Source organism: Thamnophis sirtalis, unplaced genomic scaffold (genome assembly GCF_051295495.1).
Source record: "Thamnophis sirtalis isolate CommonGarterSnake01/CBP01778 unplaced genomic scaffold, rThaSir2_p1.2 scaffold_7, whole genome shotgun sequence".
Taxonomy (NCBI): Eukaryota; Metazoa; Chordata; class Lepidosauria; order Squamata; family Natricidae; genus Thamnophis; species Thamnophis sirtalis.
In genome coordinates, this window is record NW_028261387.1 from 14,225,497 (window position 1) to 14,246,225 (window position 20,729).

At 40.0% G+C, this 20,729-nt stretch overlaps 1 protein-coding gene across 2 annotated transcripts; it reads right to left on the reverse strand.

Annotated features, from left to right (window-relative positions):
• Nucleotides 1–4,096: 4,096 nt before the first annotated feature.
• On the reverse strand, nucleotides 4,097–20,153 carry LMO4 (LIM domain only 4). Of its 2 annotated transcripts, none has more exons than XM_014062094.2 (5): nucleotides 19,345–20,153; nucleotides 16,447–16,685; nucleotides 9,207–9,303; nucleotides 8,720–8,875; nucleotides 4,097–4,873 (listed from the first exon to the last, which is right to left on the reverse strand). In XM_014062094.2, the coding sequence occupies exons 2-5, from the start codon at nucleotides 16,680–16,682 to the stop codon at nucleotides 4,865–4,867; spliced, it is 498 nt and encodes a 165-aa protein (XP_013917569.1). In that variant the 5' UTR covers nucleotides 16,683–16,685; nucleotides 19,345–20,153; the 3' UTR covers nucleotides 4,097–4,864. The 2 variants fall into 2 exon arrangements, with proteins under 2 accessions (XP_013917569.1, XP_013917570.1); XM_014062095.2 differs by lacking the exon at nucleotides 19,345–20,153 and adding an exon at nucleotides 18,933–19,081.
• Nucleotides 20,154–20,729: the final 576 nt, after the last annotated feature.

Sequence of the window (20,729 nt, forward strand, 5' to 3'; positions counted from 1 at the left end):
TCTGAAATGTGTGTTAATCTAAAATGGCTGCTCTGTAATACTTTAATTGCAGTTTCATGGCAACAAATTGCCACTTAACTGTAATAAATTTTCTTACAGCTAAGCCAGACTAACAATGCATGCGTGCACCCGAAAGGAAAGAGGACAATAGAAGTCCGGGGACTTTCTGTTCAATGACATCAAGACACAGAGGAGCAAATAATGATCTAAACCAAGATAGTCACATACTGAAGCCTTTTGCATAAAGAAATCTTATACACACCATAATCTCATTCCTCATCTTTATTAAACGAGTGCTGTTTGAAACACATTTCTCAGGCACTGGAATCTTGCAAACTTTTGAATCATTATGATAAATCTAATTGGCAGTAAATTATAAAGCTTTCTTTGTGAAGAATTTTAGTCTTTTAAACCCAAACAGTAAATGTTTAACAACGATAGCCAATCTTCCATTGCCTTGTTATTAACATTTTAAAGGCGAGGCAGAGAACTTTTTCCTATTAAGAGCCGTTGGCACATAGGAAAAATTGATCTGGCAATGTAAGGGCATAATCATTGATAGATGGAACCAAAACTACAAAGTCGCTACAATTTGAAAAATTACCTACCTTTCTTGCCCAACTTCCTCTTTTTGCCACTTCTTAAGAAGATTAAGACCAAAGTTCCAAAATAGTTTGTAACTGCTCTACCTTACTTTTAAAGGCAATGCTTGTTTCCTTTCTTTTTGGTGTGAACGATTGCTTTTATAATAGAACCTAATTAAAGAATTTTGAAGCACAGGAAAAGGAGCCTTTCATTAGATACAGAATTTAGCTTGGAGAAGTTTAAATGTTTCCATGCCTGTGGAATACCGGTATATGCAGAAATCAACAGAACACTGGCTATGTAAAATTTGCTGGAGAGCAGTCCTTTTGCAAAATTAGTTCATTAAAGAGAGTTAACAATAGCCTCACTATTTCTGCATAAAACTAATATGACAATTGTACCTATTTACAGGAAAGCTTTCACAGTGGTGCAATTTATTCTGAAGTTTTTTTGTGTCAGTGCCAACTATTTTTAATGCAATACATCCTGCTGAATTAACTACATGTTTGTAGGCCTATGGATGAATCCATCCATTATACGTACATAACAGATTCAAGAGAGAGGCTGTGACAAATGCACTTTTCCAAGTTAATGCTCTCCAACTGCGATGGAGACCTATTCTTATACATCCACCCATGGCTATACTACACGATAATGATGAGAGCAGCAGTTCAAGCCTAAGCAACACTAAGTTAGGAAGAAATGATGAATAAAGAACAAGTATGTTAAAATTACCTTTCCCGCTGCAAATCAGAGGACCAAATTTTCAAACTGTCTTGCCTAATACCAAATTGCGCTAGAACCTTCCCTCACCGTGAAGACCTGTTTTTATTGTTTCGTAGGTCTGTGTTTTCTGTCATGCTTTATCCCAATCTAGTTAAAGATGTTCCATCATATATATATTCATAGCCCCAAGAATCCTTCTCCAATTTAGCACATCAAAGCACACTTTATCACTTGCATGTGGATTATGCTAACAGAAGAGACATTTGTAATCGTATAAGGTCTGCAATTTAAGACAGCATTTTAAGCTTTCTATTATATAGGTAGCAGTGCTTTAAGAACCAGGCACATAAAAAGCTTATTTGAAGTCTTTAACGAACTTCAGTCTCTTCCTTGCTTAATGCCACACTAAGGTTTATTGAAAGTTATTAGTCATCCTCTAGTACGTCTAGATTATATCACACAATAGTTTAAAAAAAAAAAAACAATCCTAGCATGTTTTAAATCCAACAGCAGAAATGATAAATGCTTATATACAGAGGGGAAAAAAGTGTTTTAAAAGAAGCATCTTCCCCAGCTGGAATACAGATTATGCTGTCCCAAAATAACTTTTTAACAGTCTTCTACTAATTCCAACATTTTAGGGAAATGTATTTGGGATTTGCTTTGGGATGTAAAATACCTTTGCAAGCTATTACTTGGCCTCAGGATTTCAACCAGAACTATTTTCATATATTAAGAGAGGTGTGTGTGTGTGTGTGTGTGTGTGTGTGTGTATTTGTTTGTTTGTGATAGAAAAGACAGCATGGTAATTTCCAGATAGGACAAAGTTGCTTAGCTTGAAAATACAGTCTGTTTGGCAACATATGTAAGGAGTCAAAGGATCACTTTCCATCTCCACCTCCCACATTCAAATTTCCTTAACTGGCTCATTTGGAAATCAAGGAGAGTGAAGGGGAGAATACCCCAAATTCAGATATGTAGTACAAAATCATGGTTGGCCATTGCAACTGAACTAGGCCACTGTTTCGGTGGACTCTGCAGGAAGTGAAATAAATTTAACTATTGCTCTGATCAAAATTAAAATACATTAAAATCCTTTACTTTTAATGAATTTGAAGTTAGCTTTTTCTATTTTTAGAGTTTCACCCTGGAGTCTCAAGTGCATGTATCTTCTTAGCCAGAAATAAAATGATGCAATACTTCACTCCAGAGAACATTAATATTTACCAGGAATGCATTTGGAATTCAAAATTGATGTCCTTCCTTAGTTTGCATGGATCATGATTACACAAAACCATCTTACAGACAAAACAACATCAAGCACCACCATAAATTTAGACTATAAATTACTCATGGACTACATTGTTATTTTGGGACAACCCATCTTATCCTTGAATTGTTTTGTGGTGGTGGTGATGAAGAAGGTATGCAAAATTTAATGAAAAGCCAGAACTCTGCATGTTAAATCTCCTAGTTAACACTCAAGAGTTATTAGCCATTTATTTATTTAAAAAAAACTCTACCAAACTTATGTAGTGTGGTTATGTTTTAGGTAATAAATTCTCTCTGTATGAAATTAAGATATGTGCCCACGAAATCACTAAAATGAAATTCAACTTGAAGAACACTTTTTATCTATAATTATAAAGAATATTTCAGACCACATTTGGCAACTTTTCAGCTGTGGCAAGAATCTTTCATTCCTATCTATATAAAAATTAGTATGTTGTTGTTCAAAGGAAACATTTACAGGACTACAGACAAAATATGCCCACTTATGCCATCTGAAATGTTATTTCATTATATTTCTTCACACAAAAGACAAATTTCAGGACATTGGATAACCACTATTTCCCAACCACGGCAAATTTCTAGGTATGTGGCAAATTTCTAGGTATGTGGACTTCAGCTCCTAGAATTCCACACTCCTGAAAACTGATTGGGAAATGCCAATTAAAGCCAATTTATTAGCCATTTCATTAACTCTATAAACCAGCAACGTAGTTGAAGTATTATTTCCCTTTTGGGGACTGTAAGGGGAACATACAAGACTTTAATTACAAGCAGCTTTTGTACACTTGCCTTGAATTTGCTATGTTGCTCTATGGTCTTGGGTATATATGGATTACATACAGTGTATCTCTGTATGCTTCAAGGTGATTGTCAGGTTCAAGGAGTATAAAAAAAAATAGTTTTGCATCTTGGAAAAGCAGTGAAAAAAAGTTTGCACTCATGCAGCATCAAAACAGTACTCATAATTGGGGAGAAGGGGGATACTTCAAGGCAGAAAAATAAGGAAGGTATCATTCTTTTCTCAGATGATTTTGCTACAGAATGAGACATTTTAAACAGAATGTTCACAACCAGGACACTTTTGAGTAACATGGCATCTTAGAAAACCACCCCAATTCCTAGATGTGCTTTTGAATTCACATACATATTACTATTAGTAAGTTAATGATGATAGGATAGACCTATGTTTCCTATCATTCATGAAAATTGAATGTCTTAAGTGAAGGGAGCACAAAATTCTTTAGTTAAATCTGCCTGCCATTAAACATTACAGTCACAGAAATAAATCCTTGATACATTAGACATCACTTCTGCATTTGGTAGCACTGCTAAAAGTATCTCTTTGTATAGATTTCAATGCATTCCTTTTTTTTTGCCATGGAGCTACTGGGAAGCAGGAAAACCAGGTTTTAAAAATTAACTTCACTGTGACAAGACTTCATCCCTTGAAATTTGCCCCATTGTACTATAGTCCAAAATCAATTACGGTTCCTTTCATTTTAAGTTTTTTATTATTTAAATACACCATACTAGAGCAAATGTCTCTGAAAATATCACAAATAAAAGATTTTTCTTCTTCATTCAGCGAATTAGGAGTAGATGAAAATTCTACAGTTGCTGCTATGAGCTTGACTTTTTTTTTTTCCTTTTTTCTTTCTGTGTCATGGGAAGTAGCAACATTAGGACAAAACACACTTACATGCATACATACATTTGTATTTTACAGAGATACAATAAAAGTATTCGTGATAGATTATCACAAGAGCCCCATCTTTCCATTAGCTCAGGTTTGAGTTTTGAACATTTCCTACAACACGTAAATTATACAAAGAGCAAAGAGAATGCTGTTAAGGTAAAACACAGGGTACGAATTCTCACCAGTGCCCTGCTAATTGTTAAATGAGGGTAGAAAGCAGACTCGAAAGCTTATCTGGATTAGCTTCATTAGTCGTTTGTCCCCACCCTACCCACCCAAAGTTGTTCTCTCTTCCGGTGGATCTTTTTTTTTTTTTCCCCCTCCATTTTTTTTCTCTACAGTCTCCCATTAGCCCAGATTCATGGAGTTCTTAAATGTTCGTTTTTCAGTCATTTTAATACACCAATAAATGCGAGAAGGGCAATCAAGAGTAAAGAAGGTGCAATGGCATGGAGCTGGCACTGATGCTAGCTACAAAGGTGACTTGTCTACTGGAGACATGGGATCCATCTGTGATGAACAAAGTTTGAGATGAAGGCACGCATTCTGCAGTACTCTGATCTTTTAGCAGACCTGCAAGAAATAAAAAAAAGGGGCATCTTAGCTAAAATGCTTGATTTGAGCCGAACGTGACTGCTTTCGTCTTCTCGCGATTCGCTTATTCTATTAAATTAGATTCCAACTGTGACTCGATTAAAGGTTTTCTGTAATACGCATCCAAGTCCCTAAAGAGTTCAAATGGAGAAACAGACCGCAAAAAATATTTTCTGCAGTTTGACAGCAAGATATACTTTCACCAAAGGGGGGAGGAAAATGCTTCGAGTGAGAAATCCTACAGTCTCTTTTTATTTCTTTTACAAAAGATGCATTTCCCTTGGACTGGGATTAAATGACATGCCTTTCCTTTGAAGAACCAAGTAAAGTGATCTTCTAAATTAGGAAAAAAATTCTGTCAAAGCATATAAGATACCCTCCCCTAGGCAACAGTAGTTAGCATGCTGCATAGCACAAAAACTAAATATAGACATTTTGGAATATTTTCCTTCCATTTAAGATTCCTCATCTGCTACGTTAGTTAATGTTACATAAACTCTGTAATATTCAAAGTCAAACATGTGCCTCCACTGTGATGTGTTAATGAATTGTGATAATTAAAAATGCCTAGCTCGACAGAAATCTAGCTTCCACAGATAAAGTAGAAACGATCGACAGTTTTCAAATGCAATCTGTTTGTAATTATGAAAATGAAATAATATATTAGATTTTTATGGTTTTTAAATGACATTTTGAATTTCCTAAGAAGTTTTTTTTTTACCCTTCCTTGAAGTTACTAAAAGCCTGAGGTCTATTAGTAACTGCAACCCCCCACTTTCAAGCTAATTAAACTGGTGGAAGCTTGGAGGTTTAATTCCCCAGAGTTGATACTCAGTGTGAGAAAGGTAATTTGTCTGTCCAGAACAAAGATTAGGGAGCAGCCAGCAAGCATATTTAATAAATGAGCATCAAGTGTCCTCTACTATGGACACAGACAATACCAATTATGTAAGTACAAGGGAATTGTTGAATGATATGTAAACTAGAAGCTTCTCTGCAAGAGAAAGAATAGCAAAACGTAATCTAACTCATGCTTTATTTAAAACTATAGGAGTTGGATCAAAGGGAATGCTTTGGTCACCACCAATGAAAGGAAAACTTATACCCTGTAAAAAACAGGCTGCGGAGTTGGGAAAGAAGAAAAGAGATGGAGTGAAGTATAACACACAACCAAATAACTTGCCCTTAGAGAAAGTGCCTCAGCTGCAAACGTGACCAAAAATCTACAGTGGGTGGCATAATAATCTTTTAAAAGTTAACTTTAAAATAAAAGTATTTTAATACTTAAAAGTTACTAGTGACTCCTCCTTCACCAATATCCTTTGAATAACCAGAAAGGATACATATTCTAGAAAGTTCTACTTTAAGCTGCATGTTATTGCGTAAAACTCAGGCAAACAAGCTATGTTTGTAGTTTAAAATAATAAATCAGGCCACAGGCGTGATTGCTGATCATTCTGTAATATAGATAACTGCAAGACTGGCAAATCTTAAATGCATGGCTTAAGAGTCAGTAACTGATTCAAGAAAATTCTATATGTTCAATAGAGATGAACATTTTTGCTTCATTTCCTAAGACAGAATTTTTGTTTGGAAATAGAAACATTGAGGGTATTTGACTCAGTGGGCCAATATGAACACCTGACCACGGTGTAGAAGTTATACTAACTAGGGGCAGAATAAGCTGATTGGGCTAAATTCTATTACACTAATTTTAAAAATGGCTTGGCTGGCTTTAGGCGATTAACTTATTTAAAAAACATATTCCGCTCTACCCTTCGTTAAACAGATCTATGTTAGTGATTGTTGGTATTTATTAAAGTAATATACTGAGTTAGGCAGTATTCACAGCGCAGTAGAGAAGCAGTTAGATTCAGCTGTTCGTTTTAGATTACTAGAAGGTCCAATGAAGATTCCACTACAGAAGAATGAGGAAAGGAGGCAGATACTAATCATATACACAGAGTAAATCAGTCTAGGCTCCTCAAACATTAGTTGATTGTACCTACTAGGTAACTGACTACAATTGAAGCATCCAATTCTTCCCTCTGTGTAATGTACAGAGTATTATCCCCAAAATATGTAGCACAGATGGGGGAACAAACTACTTGCTTCCAAAACGTTACATCCTTGATGCTCCTCACCCGATGCTATTTGATAAAATTGTATTAGTTAAATCATTTATTAGTCTAGGATTACCTACTAAGGATGATATGTTCTTGCCCCTATGCACTGCCTCCCACTCTCCCAATCTTTTAATGTACTACATCAACACAATTAATATCCTTCTTTTATTTTACTGTTCCAGATGAGAGATGGGTTCATCTTTGCAATCCTAGTACTGTATGACAATTTGTATCTTCTAATCATAACTACTGAAGCACATAGGGAACATAGGGAAAATGTATAAAGGAATGACCAAACATGTTCAAACATGCTCACAGTAACCAGAAACAAATATAAAAGACCTTGGTTACTTTTAAAAATGGAATTATTTACTATAATCTAGATTATAAACCTCTCGGATACCCAAACAGTACAAAGAGAAATAGTAATCTTAAACCATCTTATTCTGAAACAATTCCTATCAAACTCAAAGATTTCTTTCCAAATAATGTGTATAGGGGTCCTTAACTGCGTCTAGCCTATTTAAGAACAAGACAGGCAGGGTAACTACTAAATAAATGACAATTATTAATTGTCCTACCTATTCAGGGAAGAGCTGATAATTTTTCTGAATTATTTACCCTCTAAAGACACAGAGCATTTATATTCTCTTGGTTGCTGCGGAATTCACAAACTGCCCCAGGAGATGGGTTTAAATTTTTATCTTCAAAACTCTTACTAACAGATAAATGTTATTTTTTTTTGTTATCCTTAGAATAGACATTAATGAAGTTCCTATTGTAAATCCATAAAAAATTACCAAGTGAAGTGTGCACTTTGTTTCAATGTAATAACTCAGTACTGTGCGATTGCCTGGGTTAATGATGAAAAAGTCAAATATACTATCAGAGCTGATGGAAAAATCCATCACCAATTTGAAATTAAAATTCATCTGTGGTCAATAAGATTTAATATCCATGCAAGAGGCGCTGTAAAGAGTAAATGAATCAATGTCATCAATACATAATCAGTATGAAATATGATGCGAATAAAATTATGTGCAAGACTTGTGCATTCAGAGTTTTCTGGACCAGCGAATGAACAGTCCCTTAACTGAAGGTTGACAGTAATTATTATAAATTAGGCATTGCAGTTATCAAAATGCACTCACTTGTATAGCTATGGGACTTATTAGGGAGATTAAAATAGATCTAAAATCTGTACAGTTCCAGAAAAGGTATAATCGAACTGTTGATCATCACAGTTTCTGATTCCACTTACTTGAGAAAAAAAACATGTTAAATTTCAGCACCAGATGTTAAGGAACACATAACCAACATGATCAAAAGGAGCTAAATGAAAGACTGTCTTCTCCCCCATCATCTGCCCAAGATTTGGTTAGGTCAGACTGGTAAACCAAACACAGATCAACTAGATTTCAAATGCTACTACAATGTTTTCATAGACCACTTTAGTAGAATTAGCTTAATAATCCAAGAAGCACTTAAGAAGTTTACATCTAAGGTTTAAAAATCCACATACGAATTGGACCCAGATTCACTGTACTACTTAAAACACCTTCATGTTTAGACATGCATCCCATTAACTGCTTTCAATCATGGGACACTGTTCGAAATGATATATACACAATATTGTTTGAAAAGACATTACTTGTGATTTAGCTGAAATGAGGCCTATTAGCAATTGTTGAAAAGTTACCTTCTGGTCTGGCAGTAGTGGATTGCTCTGAAGTGAATTCAAATGGCCATTGATGAGAGCTGTGGGTCTATCATGTTCACAGAATAAACTGCCATTGATGTAGTGAAACCTGTCTCCAGGGACCAGGCGGTTTCGGCAGGTTGAACAGGTAAAGCACTGGGGTGAACACAAAAGCAAAGGTAAACTTTGGTGTTAGAATTCCAAACAGACTCTGCATGGTGTTGCAGCAAAAGGGATATATGTATATATAGAGAGAGATTTGTCCAAATAAAAGAATATATGACACTTGTTAGGATTCAGCAGCGTTTTCAAATGTAGTGTTGCTCCACAAATCATTGGGGCAACTTGTACATCTAAGAAATCTTTTTCGGTTTACGACCAACCCTTGCTGATGAACTCAGAGGAGAGGCTGATCATCTTCTGAAACAAATCTAAGGGCAGAAATGGCACTTTCCATGGGTAGCATTGGGAAGAAACATTTTCTTACCTTAAGATGATAGACATTTCCTTGTGCCCTCATAACCAGCTCGCTAGCAGGAATTGACTGCCCACAAGCACTGCAAGCGCCACTATTTCCAAATAACCTGAAAACAGAAAGAGGATGCTTGATGTGTTTCTCTGTGAATAAAAGAAGTCAAAACTGAAAGAGCAATTTTCAACTGATAAAAATCCTCTCTTTTTTTTTTACATACTTTGGGATGCAATAAATTTAAAGGACAGAACACAGACCAAACTGATGGAGAATTATCCCTTACTGCTCAAGACTTGGAGGCACAGGATCTAATAAAATGTTGAATTGCATCTAGCAACACAAAGCAATCCTCTACACTTTTTATCAGATTACTGGGTTTGTCATAAAAAAAAAAAAAACCCAGGACAGAATTCATGACTAGAGTTTAAATGTATTGTGTCCTTGAAATTATATGAAGAACTTTTTTGTACTTTAATCATATCTTGAGAGATGAGTCATCAAAAGGGTTAAGAGGATTTGATTGTATATCTAAGGCGACATCATGCTCAGTGTATTGAAACTCCAGTAAACCTCCATCAGGGCAGAGTTTCCATTAGAAACTCTCGGCTATCCAGGTTGATATATAATGTGTATGGGTTAACCTTTTCAATCATGGTGTCAACACTTTAGATTTGCCTCTGCTCATCTCTTTCATCCTAACCTTCTCTCTCTCTCTCTCTCTGTCTCTCTCTCACACTCTCTCTCGATAATGAAATGCTTGCTCCAACTTCCCTCTATCTGCTCCTGAGTCCACAATTTAGATTACTTCATCTCTGCTAGCAACAAACTGAATGAAATTTCGATTTGAGCAGAAAGTAATTTACCGGGATCTGGACCCATTTGTCATCATATCTCTCTGGGTGTTTGCTGTATCACTGCAGTTTTCCTATGCAATCAAATGAGACCACAACATCTGCCATTGGAGTGGGGGGGAGGAGAGGGGGGGGGAGAGAGAGAAGAGAGAGAAAGAGAAGGAGAGAGAGAGAAAGGAAGCAGAATAGAAAAAGCAGAAGGGGGGGAGGAAGACTGTAGAAAAACATACACAATTTTTCTACTGCATTGTGATATCGTTTAATAAATATTGACGATTCCTTCTTTTTGTACATATTTTAACACACATTCCACACAAGCTTTTTCATTTTTTTTCCCTTTTCCCTGCTGCATCAACAACAACCTATAATGATGAATCCTCAACCATCTCACAGCAGAAGAGAAATCCAAACTAGCTGGCAAGCTCACAGCAATTCCCGTTTTTTTTACCACCACCCCACAGCATATGGGGGGGGAGGAAGCATTAAAACTTGCCAAATTAATGCACTGCTGTTGCAAATAAAGACCACTTATTTGCATTGCCTTCCTCCCCCCCTCCCCCATCCCAACAATAAAATTATGAAATTGTATACGAGCATCATTTTGGAGGATGTGTTTTGTTATTATTTTTTTTTTCCAGAAAACACTTTAATCTGAATGTTTGCTGCATACTTCTGTACCAAGGAGAAAGAGAGAGGCAAAAATAATTGCTTTGAGTTTTCCAGAATCAGTGCTTGCAGAGGGAGGCTTGTCATGTTCAAACTACTAATTTGCTGTCGCCACTTTATTGAAAATAGCCTGTAAGTTGTTATTAAATGTATCGACTGAACGACAGGGAGAGTAGTAAAACTGCCCCTTAAGATGGCTTTTAATAGGAAGCCCGAGAAACAAATTTTGCAGCAGCATCGATTTGAAGAGTTCAATCAAAACTCCATTTCAAAACTAATTAGTCTGAGATCCGCAACACACTGACACTTTCTTCCCGAGTTAGAATGGGTACAAAGAAAAGACTGAACTAATACAGTGCCAAGACCTTGAGCCTACGCGCTCTAGAAAACTGAAGGGGTGCTGCTATTCCGCTATCTGCTCAATCAGTAGGACCTGCTTCAAAGTATTTACAAGAACCTCCATCCAAAGCTCCACTACGCGCATGAATATTAGTTTTCACCTTTCCTTGTCCTAGGATCATCAGTTGTAAAGAAGTCATTTAGAAAAGCAAAAGGCGATGCTGCTTTAGGTATATCTGTAGAACTAGGATCCAAGTAGCAATGTTATATTCTAATTATTAGTCCTATGAAAGGTAAACTGAACAATGGCGTGAGGGCTCTTCGCCTTAAAAAACAAAACCACGCACATACCCACACTCTTCCACTTGTGCTAAAGACTGTAAAAACTTTTCACAACGCCTTGTGGAATAAGAGGGGAGCTGGGTACGTGGGCCTGCGGGAATCAAATATAACCCTTCCAATTTCACTGGGCCTCAGCTCTTCCTCAGGACTGTGCTGTATAAATTTTCCCAACTAAAGGCAGCTGTGTGTTTGAAATCTAAACTAAGCAGTTTTTTAATCACCACCAAAGTCAAATTATAATCCTAAAAAAATACCTGCTCATTTACACTCCACGCATAAAGCCTCATCCTAGAACAATTTGTCATTTTTGCAAAAGAACATCTGCAACTGAAAATTATAATTAAAGATGCTCTGCAGATATTTAATATGTAGATTTGGGCTACTAAAAATAAAGTGTTCAGGCTACCTACAACTTTAAAAAAAAAACCTGCAATATGAGGTTGTGTGTGTTTTTTTTAAGAGAATTGCTTTTATAAGATAGAGGCTTACTGGATAGTTTTGGAGGAATTTTATTTCTTTCCCCAGTAGAAAGACAATGACTGTTTTACCTTCTTGGCTGAAAAGTTATTTTTACATGGTTTCTATGAGAAAGGAAAGTTAATTAGCTAATCAGGGAGACTGTCCAGGACAGTATTTAATTTAAAAGGCTGGAGGCTTTAGATACTAAATTAGGAAGCTATCAGTCTCAGAATGGACTTTAATGGCCTCTTTCCCCCCCTTTAACTCCAGCAATGGGGGAGAGATACCCCAGGTCAGGCTAATTAAAGCCAGGGGACTTTTTAATTGCAATGGCAGAAGTGGTTTTGGTTTCCTCTCTTTGGGTCCCGGAGTCTAAGGAGGTTGTTAATATTTCAACGTTTGGACAACAAAATCAATCACCAACATTGCAAAGTTGCGTATATGGATGAAAGAATTCTACAAAAGAATAAGCTACCTCAGCATTAACTCCCCTCTCTTCCCAACCACCATACACAGGGGTGCTGGGACCTTTGAAGCAGGGTAGGTAGGTAGGAATGGATGAGTGGATGAGATCAAGGAGCTTCTTCTAGCTCAGGTGCCCAAACAGGGAGCCGCGTACTTTTCCAAATACATTAACAAAAACTAACACAAAAAAATGGATTTGGGGAAATGTAGAATTCAAGCATCTCTGCACTGATAGTTCATGACCACTTTTGTCCCATGCCCGGAATGGATCAGCAGCACAACTACTCTCAAAAGTTCTCCTCGAAAGACAGAGCCAAAGCTATGGATCCAAGGCATCGGTTTTCCAACTGCATCCAAATTCTGCCTGCCATGTATTGTATGGAACAAAGGTTACCTAGAAAATGATGCCTGGAGCCAAACTGATTAAAGATACTACGGCATAACTATAGTCCCAGCACTTTAAAAGCACCAAAGGCTACAGATACCGAAAAGGGGGAGGAAGGAGGATGTGCAAGTACTGCATTAGTGGGGAGGGGGGGGGGAGAGAAGAAAAAAAAATCAGCCAAATTACGCTTGGTTAATTCAGAGTAACAGATCTGCCCCCAAGTGAATTGGAGGCCTTGAATTAATTCTGTTATGACAAATCAAGATAAACGTTCCCCCTAAATTGCATGCGATTTAATTAATTTTTGAGATCCTGGATTTTTTTTTTTTCCAAGCTAATAGTTCACATGCTCCTGTGCTGTCATTGTGCTTGAGTGGGCAGACTTCAAAGTGATATTAAATAACCAACTATTAGATTTACCTAGCACGTCCTATTGGAAAAATGCCATTTAATTACCTAGCCTGTTCAATTAAAGGGACAGCATTCCCTGAATATAGCAGCTTGCTGTTGATTACCAGAAAAATGAACTCGCTGCCTGGCGGCTCCCTTGCTTTTTTCCCTCCCCTCCTCAAATAGCTCATACTGCGGACAACCACGTGAATGGCAATGAGCAGCGAGGAGAAAATAGGAGTATCTTTTGCCTGTTGAAATAGGGATCGAGTGCATGTCAAATACTCCATGGGCCTTAGCAGGGTTAGGTAGGTGGGAGAAGCTGAATAGTCCATTCCATCCAAGGACAAGTCCATTTGATCTGAACCTTCATTAAAGCAAAATAAAAATAGAGGGGAGGACCAGGCATCTTTTTCCCACTTCAGCCCCCCCCCTTCCCCTCCCCCCCCCCCCAGCAACAGATTCCAAACAGGACGTATTAAACTGTAATAAGGAACAGTGGATGTAGAGATGGCTGCTTAAAGCACTAGCCCTTTAAGAAAAGTCTATTTCGCTTCCCCACCATCACACTTTTCAAATCCACCCTAGCCAATTCTCTTCTCTTGCGCTCTCCAAGGCCAATTTTGTTAATTAAATGTTTTGTTTGCGACACCACTCTCATTCATTTCGGACACGTCATTCCAGGCAGATCTAAGCCAGGGATGAAATCTCATTAGATAAAACCTATCAGAACTAAAAGAAAATGGAGGAGACACTAATTAAAGCTCTTAATTGTGCAGATTCACTGCCACACTGCTGCTGCTGCTTTATCTAAAATCTCATGACTGGGAGGGCTGCCCATTACCGCCTCCTTTCCAGTCCCCCCCCCCACACACCCCATTTACTTAGAGTACTATGGTTGTAAGTTAAGGAGCCAGGAAGAAAAAAAGTCAAGGGACTTCCATCCCTTTGCACATGCACACAAGCATCCTTAAGCTGTTTTGAGCCCAGTTTTGAAAAACTACAGTTCAAAGTCACTGTAAAAGCCCCTTGATTAAAAAAAAAGGAGGGGGGGAGGCAAATCTACTCCTATCACAGTCTTAAAAGCAGTCACAGGCTTTCATTTCAGAACTGAATAATCAATTCTCCTCTCAGCTTTATAATGAAAGCATCCTACTGTAACTCTAATTAAAATCATAGTTGGAATTTCTGGACATAGCCCATAGGACAAAAGAGGACTTTGGAGAACTGTTCTTCTTGCACCTCTTGTTATCCCTTCCGCTATACCCGCCAGATCGAATGCCGATGAAATAGTTGCATCCTATTTCTTGACAGAGTAGGATTTCCACTTACTTGTTTTGGATACCAATGGAAAATCTGGTCTCTTTATATATCTAGATTAGTAGTCTTTGTCTATGGAACAGATTTCCAGACGCCCAGCACATACTTGATGCATTAAAATGTCTTGATCTTCATTTTACCTGGCAAACTATCTAGTTCTATAGAAAAGTCAGGTTGATGGAATAAAACCAGTTCAAATTTACCATCTGATAAAGAGCACTGTTTTAACAACCCAAAACCATACCTGCAATATCTTTTGGCCAGATTAAAAACAAAACAAAACCCTGAAGGACAGATTCCAATAAGCTGGTCTGAACTTGCCTTGGGGATACAGTAGGGAACTTCTCTTTTTAATTAGTAGTGATCATAAGAGGTTTGTTTGACGGTTTTAGTAGAAAGAGACGAAATCTGTACTGTTCATTGAATTTGAACAGTAGTGTCAATTTTTCCACTTCAAACAAACCTCTTTCTCTAACCGTTCTGCTCTATTTAATTAGAATTATGTCTCGCTTATGTAGTTGCTTCAGACAGGGATCAAGAATACATCTGTGCAAGCTTGCATAAACTTGCGCTCTACCATTTATTCTAAAAAAACCTAGATGCTTAGCAAAATTAATATTGGAAGCTGCCTAAAATCTTTTAATGACTTTTTTTCTGCATTCTATTTAACTGGCTGAAAGTGCCTGCAGAAAAAAAAAGGATAAACAATAAATTATAAGCAAGCAAAAATCTCTCAGGTGCATTATTCTCAGATATCACTTAGAGGAGAGCCAAAATTCAGCAGAGTACTACACCTTGTAGTACTACACAGTACTACAGTCCAATAGAAATTCCACCAGTAAAGCATTTAAAATATTAATAGCCAAACACTAACATCTGAGGCAGGAGTATAAGGGAAATATTCAACCATGAAACGGGTTCTTTCACCCTTAAGACACTTTTGTAAATACAATCTAAAAATAAAGACTACTGAGACAACACCCCATATGCTTTCTTTCTTTCTTTTTTTACATTCTTTCCATGCCAAAATGAGGGGGGGATGTTAGTGAGAGAGAGAGAGAGAGAAAAGGAGGCTGTTTAATTACTGGCTGCTGAACTAGATCACCTTCTCAAAGCATTCATGTGCATCAAGTCTATCAAGCCATTTACTCAAATTAAATGTGTAATCCTTCAAAATGCCTCCTTTACAAATTAGTTTGAAAGAGCTTCAAGTTCACCTGAAAAGATCCAAATAGGTATCTGACCTCTTAAAATTCTTTGTTAATTGCATCAAAAAGTAGTTTGCATTAGGAAAAACAAAACTGGTATTGAAAAAGGGAGACGAGTGCTTTTTGTAACAAGAGATATTTAACTGTTTATTCATCTACATCCAGTATTCCTGAGCTACTGAAAAATAAGCCCTCCAGCTATATGAACATAAACATTACTAATGGGCTACAATTTTGGGTGTGTGTCACCACATCAACAGCTGATCAACACTTTTACAACACATATACAAAAAAAACCCTCATCATTTTAAACACCTTTTACTGAAAATACCACAACGAACCATTACTTTATACATTCACAGTCCCAACTAGCTCTTATCCTTTTTTTAAAAAAGTATTTCAGTATTTTTTCAGTATTTTATTAAGATTTATAGGCCGCCCTTTTCCCTGAGGGGACTCAGGGCGGCTTACAAACATTAGGGAGGGGGTGCAATACAAAATAAACAATATATAAACAAAATAAAGTAGTAAAAACACAACATGCATTCATGCACGCATTTAAGGCGCCAAGGAAACCCAATTCTACTTGCGCAAGATAGGTTTTAGCAGCTAACTGTGAGCTGGAATTCTTAAAAGTTCAGGAGCACCTAAAAAGTTCATTTATTCACGTCTCTCCCAACTTTTCTATTGTTATCCGAGAAAAGACAGGCCCTTACAAAATCAGGCTTCTAAGTTCTGAACTGCTACCTACATACAAATGGGGTTATTTCTAGTTCAAACTTTATTTTTGTATCTGCGCGTGTTCTTCTTTCCCTCTCTGCCCAGCTCACCTGATATAGTCATTTCTGCACAGGATCATGCCACTCTTCGTATAACAAGATGTACCGATTTCTCCCAGCTGGGCTTGGCAGCAGGAGCACTTCAGGCACCGACTGTGCCAATAGCTATCCATGGCATAGAGCAAGAAGCGATCAGCAATCTTTCCCCCGCAGCCTGCACATCTTTTCCATGAGAGGGAGCCACTGGTGACAGGGGGCGGTTGCGAGCTGCTGCCTGGGTTCACCATGGTCTGGATAGGGAAAAAAAGGAAGGAAGGGAGGGAGGGAGGGAGAGAGAGAGAGAAGAGCGGGTTAATTTTCAGGCAAACAGTTCAGGAAAACACCCATGCAATTTGCCTGCTTAATGCAGCACTTCCTAGAGGGGGAGAAGGGAGAGAGAGAAAGATGGGGAACAGCCACTTGTTTACTTTTCCAAGTCTTTGTTCTGGGTTAATTAGCCACGTCCCTTCCAAGTTGGCTAGTGGTGCCCAGTGACAGTTTTAGCTCGCAATGCTCCTGTCAAACTTAGAGTGACCTCTGCTTTGTTTGTTGCCAAGAAAGTACACACACCTGGAGTCATACAGTCTACTTGGCCCTCCCAGATATAAATGGTTGGGGCCCACCCCCACTAAAACTAGAAGGGCAGAAAAACCAGCTAGAAGAACACCAATTACAATTCTTGCTAAGAAGAAGCACGGCTGTAACTACTTCTCATATTGGGAAGAGTTCAGGAAATTGTTTAGTTCTAGGTAGGAAAGTAATCTTTTGAAAAAATCTAGAAAGTTGTGAAACTGGTTTTTCAAGGTCTCCTTTTTCTTGCCATTGTTATCTGCAGGGGCTCCCAACCTAATGTATTTGTTCTAAAAAAGATCAAATACAGCGGAGTCCCACCTCCTGAAAAAAATAATAATGGATCACTAAACTTTAAGAAGCCTGTTAACTTCTTATACAAACACAATCTACCTTTGTTTTGCTAATCTGCCCTTGATCAGCAATTTAAATGCTAAACGCTTTGTTGCCCTAAAAAAAGGGGAAAAAACTTTTTGTGGTAACAGCAGAGGTATAGATTGTGTACACATGCTAACACAGAGATGTGTTTGTTGCTTTCTAATAAACACTTCTAAAAGCAGGGCACTGGAGAGATTAATAATAGAACCAATTCATAAAGCTTATTCCAAACAGATTAATTTGCTCCAGTAGCCAAAATAGGAGTGCCCCTTCTGTCATTTCTGTAATAAAATATCAAGTTATTTACTGCCAATTTAACATCCCATTTTGCCTTTGTCCTTTCTAAGCTGTGCTTGCTCAACCTAAGGCATCTATTTATTTAATAAGACCCCCCCCCCTCCGCAAGGGAAAAAGAGTGCAAACTTTCTTGCCACTTGCCTAACTTCACTACAACAGCAGCTTCAGGTTCCTTAAAATAGGCCATTAAAAAAAGAATAAAACAAACAGGATTTCCTTCAAAATAACTCCTGATCATATGTTTCAGATGACCACACAATAAACCAGACTGAGAACTGCACCAATTAAGACTGTAACTAAAAACCCCAAGACTTGGGAAAGAGAACCACTCTAAAAGCCATTAGCATTGCATTTCTCTGAATGCACCATATACCTTTATGTAAATTGATTTCTGATGCATTTAACTCACGGAATGGCCTTTTGTTACTACTTCCAGCAATATGAATCTGCATTTCTTACTTTTATTTAAAACAAACAGATTTCAAATTATAATAAACCCCATGGAGATCATCTGTAGGCAGACAAACACAAACCCCACCAGTTTTCTCTCTCTCTCCCTCTCTCACACACACACTCTCACACACACACAGCCAATCTGCTTTGAAAGGTAAATATTATATATAAAGGAAATGTAACAGGGACAGAAGCGTCCAGTAACCCCATTAAGCTTAAAGCTCTTAAGGACAGGCAATACCTTAATGCCGATTAAATCTAAAAAGAGGCCAAATCAGGAGGGCTGACCAGAAAGTGACTCCTTGATAACTAGGGACAGGTCCTCCTCAAGTTTCATTTGGAATTGGAGGGGTGACAGAGAAAGAGAAGAAAAGCTTTTAAGTTAAATAGGCTTACTCTGGTAATTACACAGCTAAGCAATTTAGGTCCCGGAACAGAGGCAATGAAACAAAACCAAAAAAAAAAGAGAGAGGGGGGGGGAGAGAGAGAGAAAGCTGGCAGCTAGAGGCAAAACACACCCTCCCTCTTTTTAACAACGTCTCTGGTGATTTTAATGGGAGACCGAGGGAGGAACAAACGTAGAAGCTTTGCAATTTGTTGTGCAAAAAAAAAAACCCAACCAAAAAACGGAGATGCTTAATTCACGGCTTTGGTTTTAATTAGGTTGATTCATCAAGATTTCTCGCGAACAAAAAAGAGGAGGGAGAGGAAGAAATAGAGGGAGAACACACAAACACACACACACACACGGCTCACTTCAGAGTCTCCCCCAACCTCTCCCCCCCCCTCCCAGGTCAGACCTGCCACTGTTTCAAAATAACACGGACTACAAAAGAAAGTGGGGGACGATCCCCCTCCCAGCTTCTCGGGACTCGCAGGCGGATTCCAGCAAAGGGGGGAAAGCGTTGCGCGCTCGGGGCAAGGCGATGCTTCCCCCCCACCCTCTTTTTTTTTCTTCCCCTCTCCTGCTACGCCGCCGCGGGGCAGCTCCGGCCACTGCTCCGCTGGCCAGGCAAGCAGCCCTCGGCGGGTCCCGAGCAGAAAAGGGCTGGCGCGATGACTTCCAGTTCCGGATCGGGATGGGGAAGGGAGGAGACGAAGCGGGAGGGGAAAGGGGCCCGATTGGGAAGCGGTCCAAATTAACAGACCGGCTCCAAAAAAAAGGAGGGGGGAGAAGAGGCGCCCCCCCCCCAACCGCCTCCCACGTCTTACCTGTTTTCCCTCTATGGTGCAAGAGGCCGTGGATAACGTGGCGGAGGCGTCGGGAGAGCGCTCGGGAGACGGGAAGACTTTCTCGCCCGAGGAAGGAGGGGTGGAGGGGGGGGATCTGTCGCCGCTTCTTCGGAAAAGCCACCCCAGGAAAGCTTGCGCTGGGCGGAATTCTCAAGCCCGGGAGAATCCCCCGGCCCCGCGGTTAGGAGCAGCAGCAGGGAGAGCGGGGTTGGAAGGGGTGGGGGAAAGGGGGGGCAAATGTCCGGGGAAAGGCTTTGCTTCAGCCCTGCCTTCCCCTCCTTTTTCTCTTCCTTCCTTTGGCTTCGGAGGGAGCTGCAACCAAGAGCTTATTCGCGGCTGCCGAAAGCGAGCGCGGGCACCTTCGCCTGCCGCCGCCGCCGCTGCTGCAATCGCCGGGTTAAGTTTTGGCAGAGGGTTGGCCGCCACTTCGGAGCGCGCGCGCGGCCGCTCTCTCTCTCTCTTTCCCCCACGGCCCCTTTTCCGCCGCCGACACCTCTTCCTCCTCCTCCAGCCCTGCGGGAGGGAGCTCCGGCGGCTTTGCCCCCAAAAAAGCGGCTCTTCGATGCCCACCAACTACGGTCCGGGGGGGGGGGCGGAGGGAAGGAGTCGGAGCCCGGAGTGCAGAGAGAGCGGGGACAACGGCCGGCTGCTGCTGCTGCTGCTTCTTCTTCTATTCCTCCTCCTGCTGCTGCTGCTGCTCCTCCGTCGAGCAGGAGAGCCGCGGAGGTGGCGGCGGCAGGACGTGCAAAGGAGGCCCCTCTCGCTAGCGCCCTCGCAGCTTCTCTGCGCCGCTCTTGCCCATGTGTTACTGACAGAGCAAAATCCCAACTGCTCGGCGGCTCGGCCCCTCGCGTCACGGACGCCTCGCCCAATCCGCCCGCAGCTTGTTCAGGCGGAATAATAAAACCTGCCAATCGCGAAGGAGACAAAGGAATGAAGGGGAAGGGAGAGGGAGGGGGGAGGAGGAGGAGGACGAGGCGCGCGGATGAGGAGCGGCGGGGGGGAGAGGCGGAGGGGAGACGGGGCTTCGTCAAGTCAGCTCCGAAGCAAGCCGAGCCGCGGCAGAAGCCTGGTGGAGGAGAAGGAAGAGGAGGGTGGCGGCGCGTTTGCCCTGCCTTGCCCGTTCCGTCCCATTCCGCTCTTCGTTGGGACCGGAGACCTTTTCCGCCCCACTGGTTAACGCCCCGGAGGGCGAGGGCTGCGCGGTCCTTCCGTCGGAGTCTCCAATCCTCCTAGATTTACTGGGGGTGCCGTCCCGTCCCTCACTCAGTATATTTGCATAGGCCATAAGGGCCACCAAAACTCCCCGATTGGTTTGTTTCTTCCTAGGATCCCAGAGCGGGACATAGCTAGGAGCGCCTCAC

Bases quoted from the DNA above. Each gene is read 5' to 3' on its own strand.
- LMO4 (XM_014062094.2), bottom strand. From the start codon at position 16,682: ATGGTGAACCCAGGCAGCAGCTCGCAACCGCCCCCTGTCACCAGTGGC. The intron at 9,304-16,446 runs GTGAGCTGGGCA...TTCTGTTTTCAG, and splicing joins TGCAGAAATGACTATATCAG to GTTATTTGGAAATAGTGGCG. The intron at 8,876-9,206 runs GTAAGAAAATGT...TGTTCACCCCAG, and splicing joins GAAATGTCTATCATCTTAAG to TGCTTTACCTGTTCAACCTG.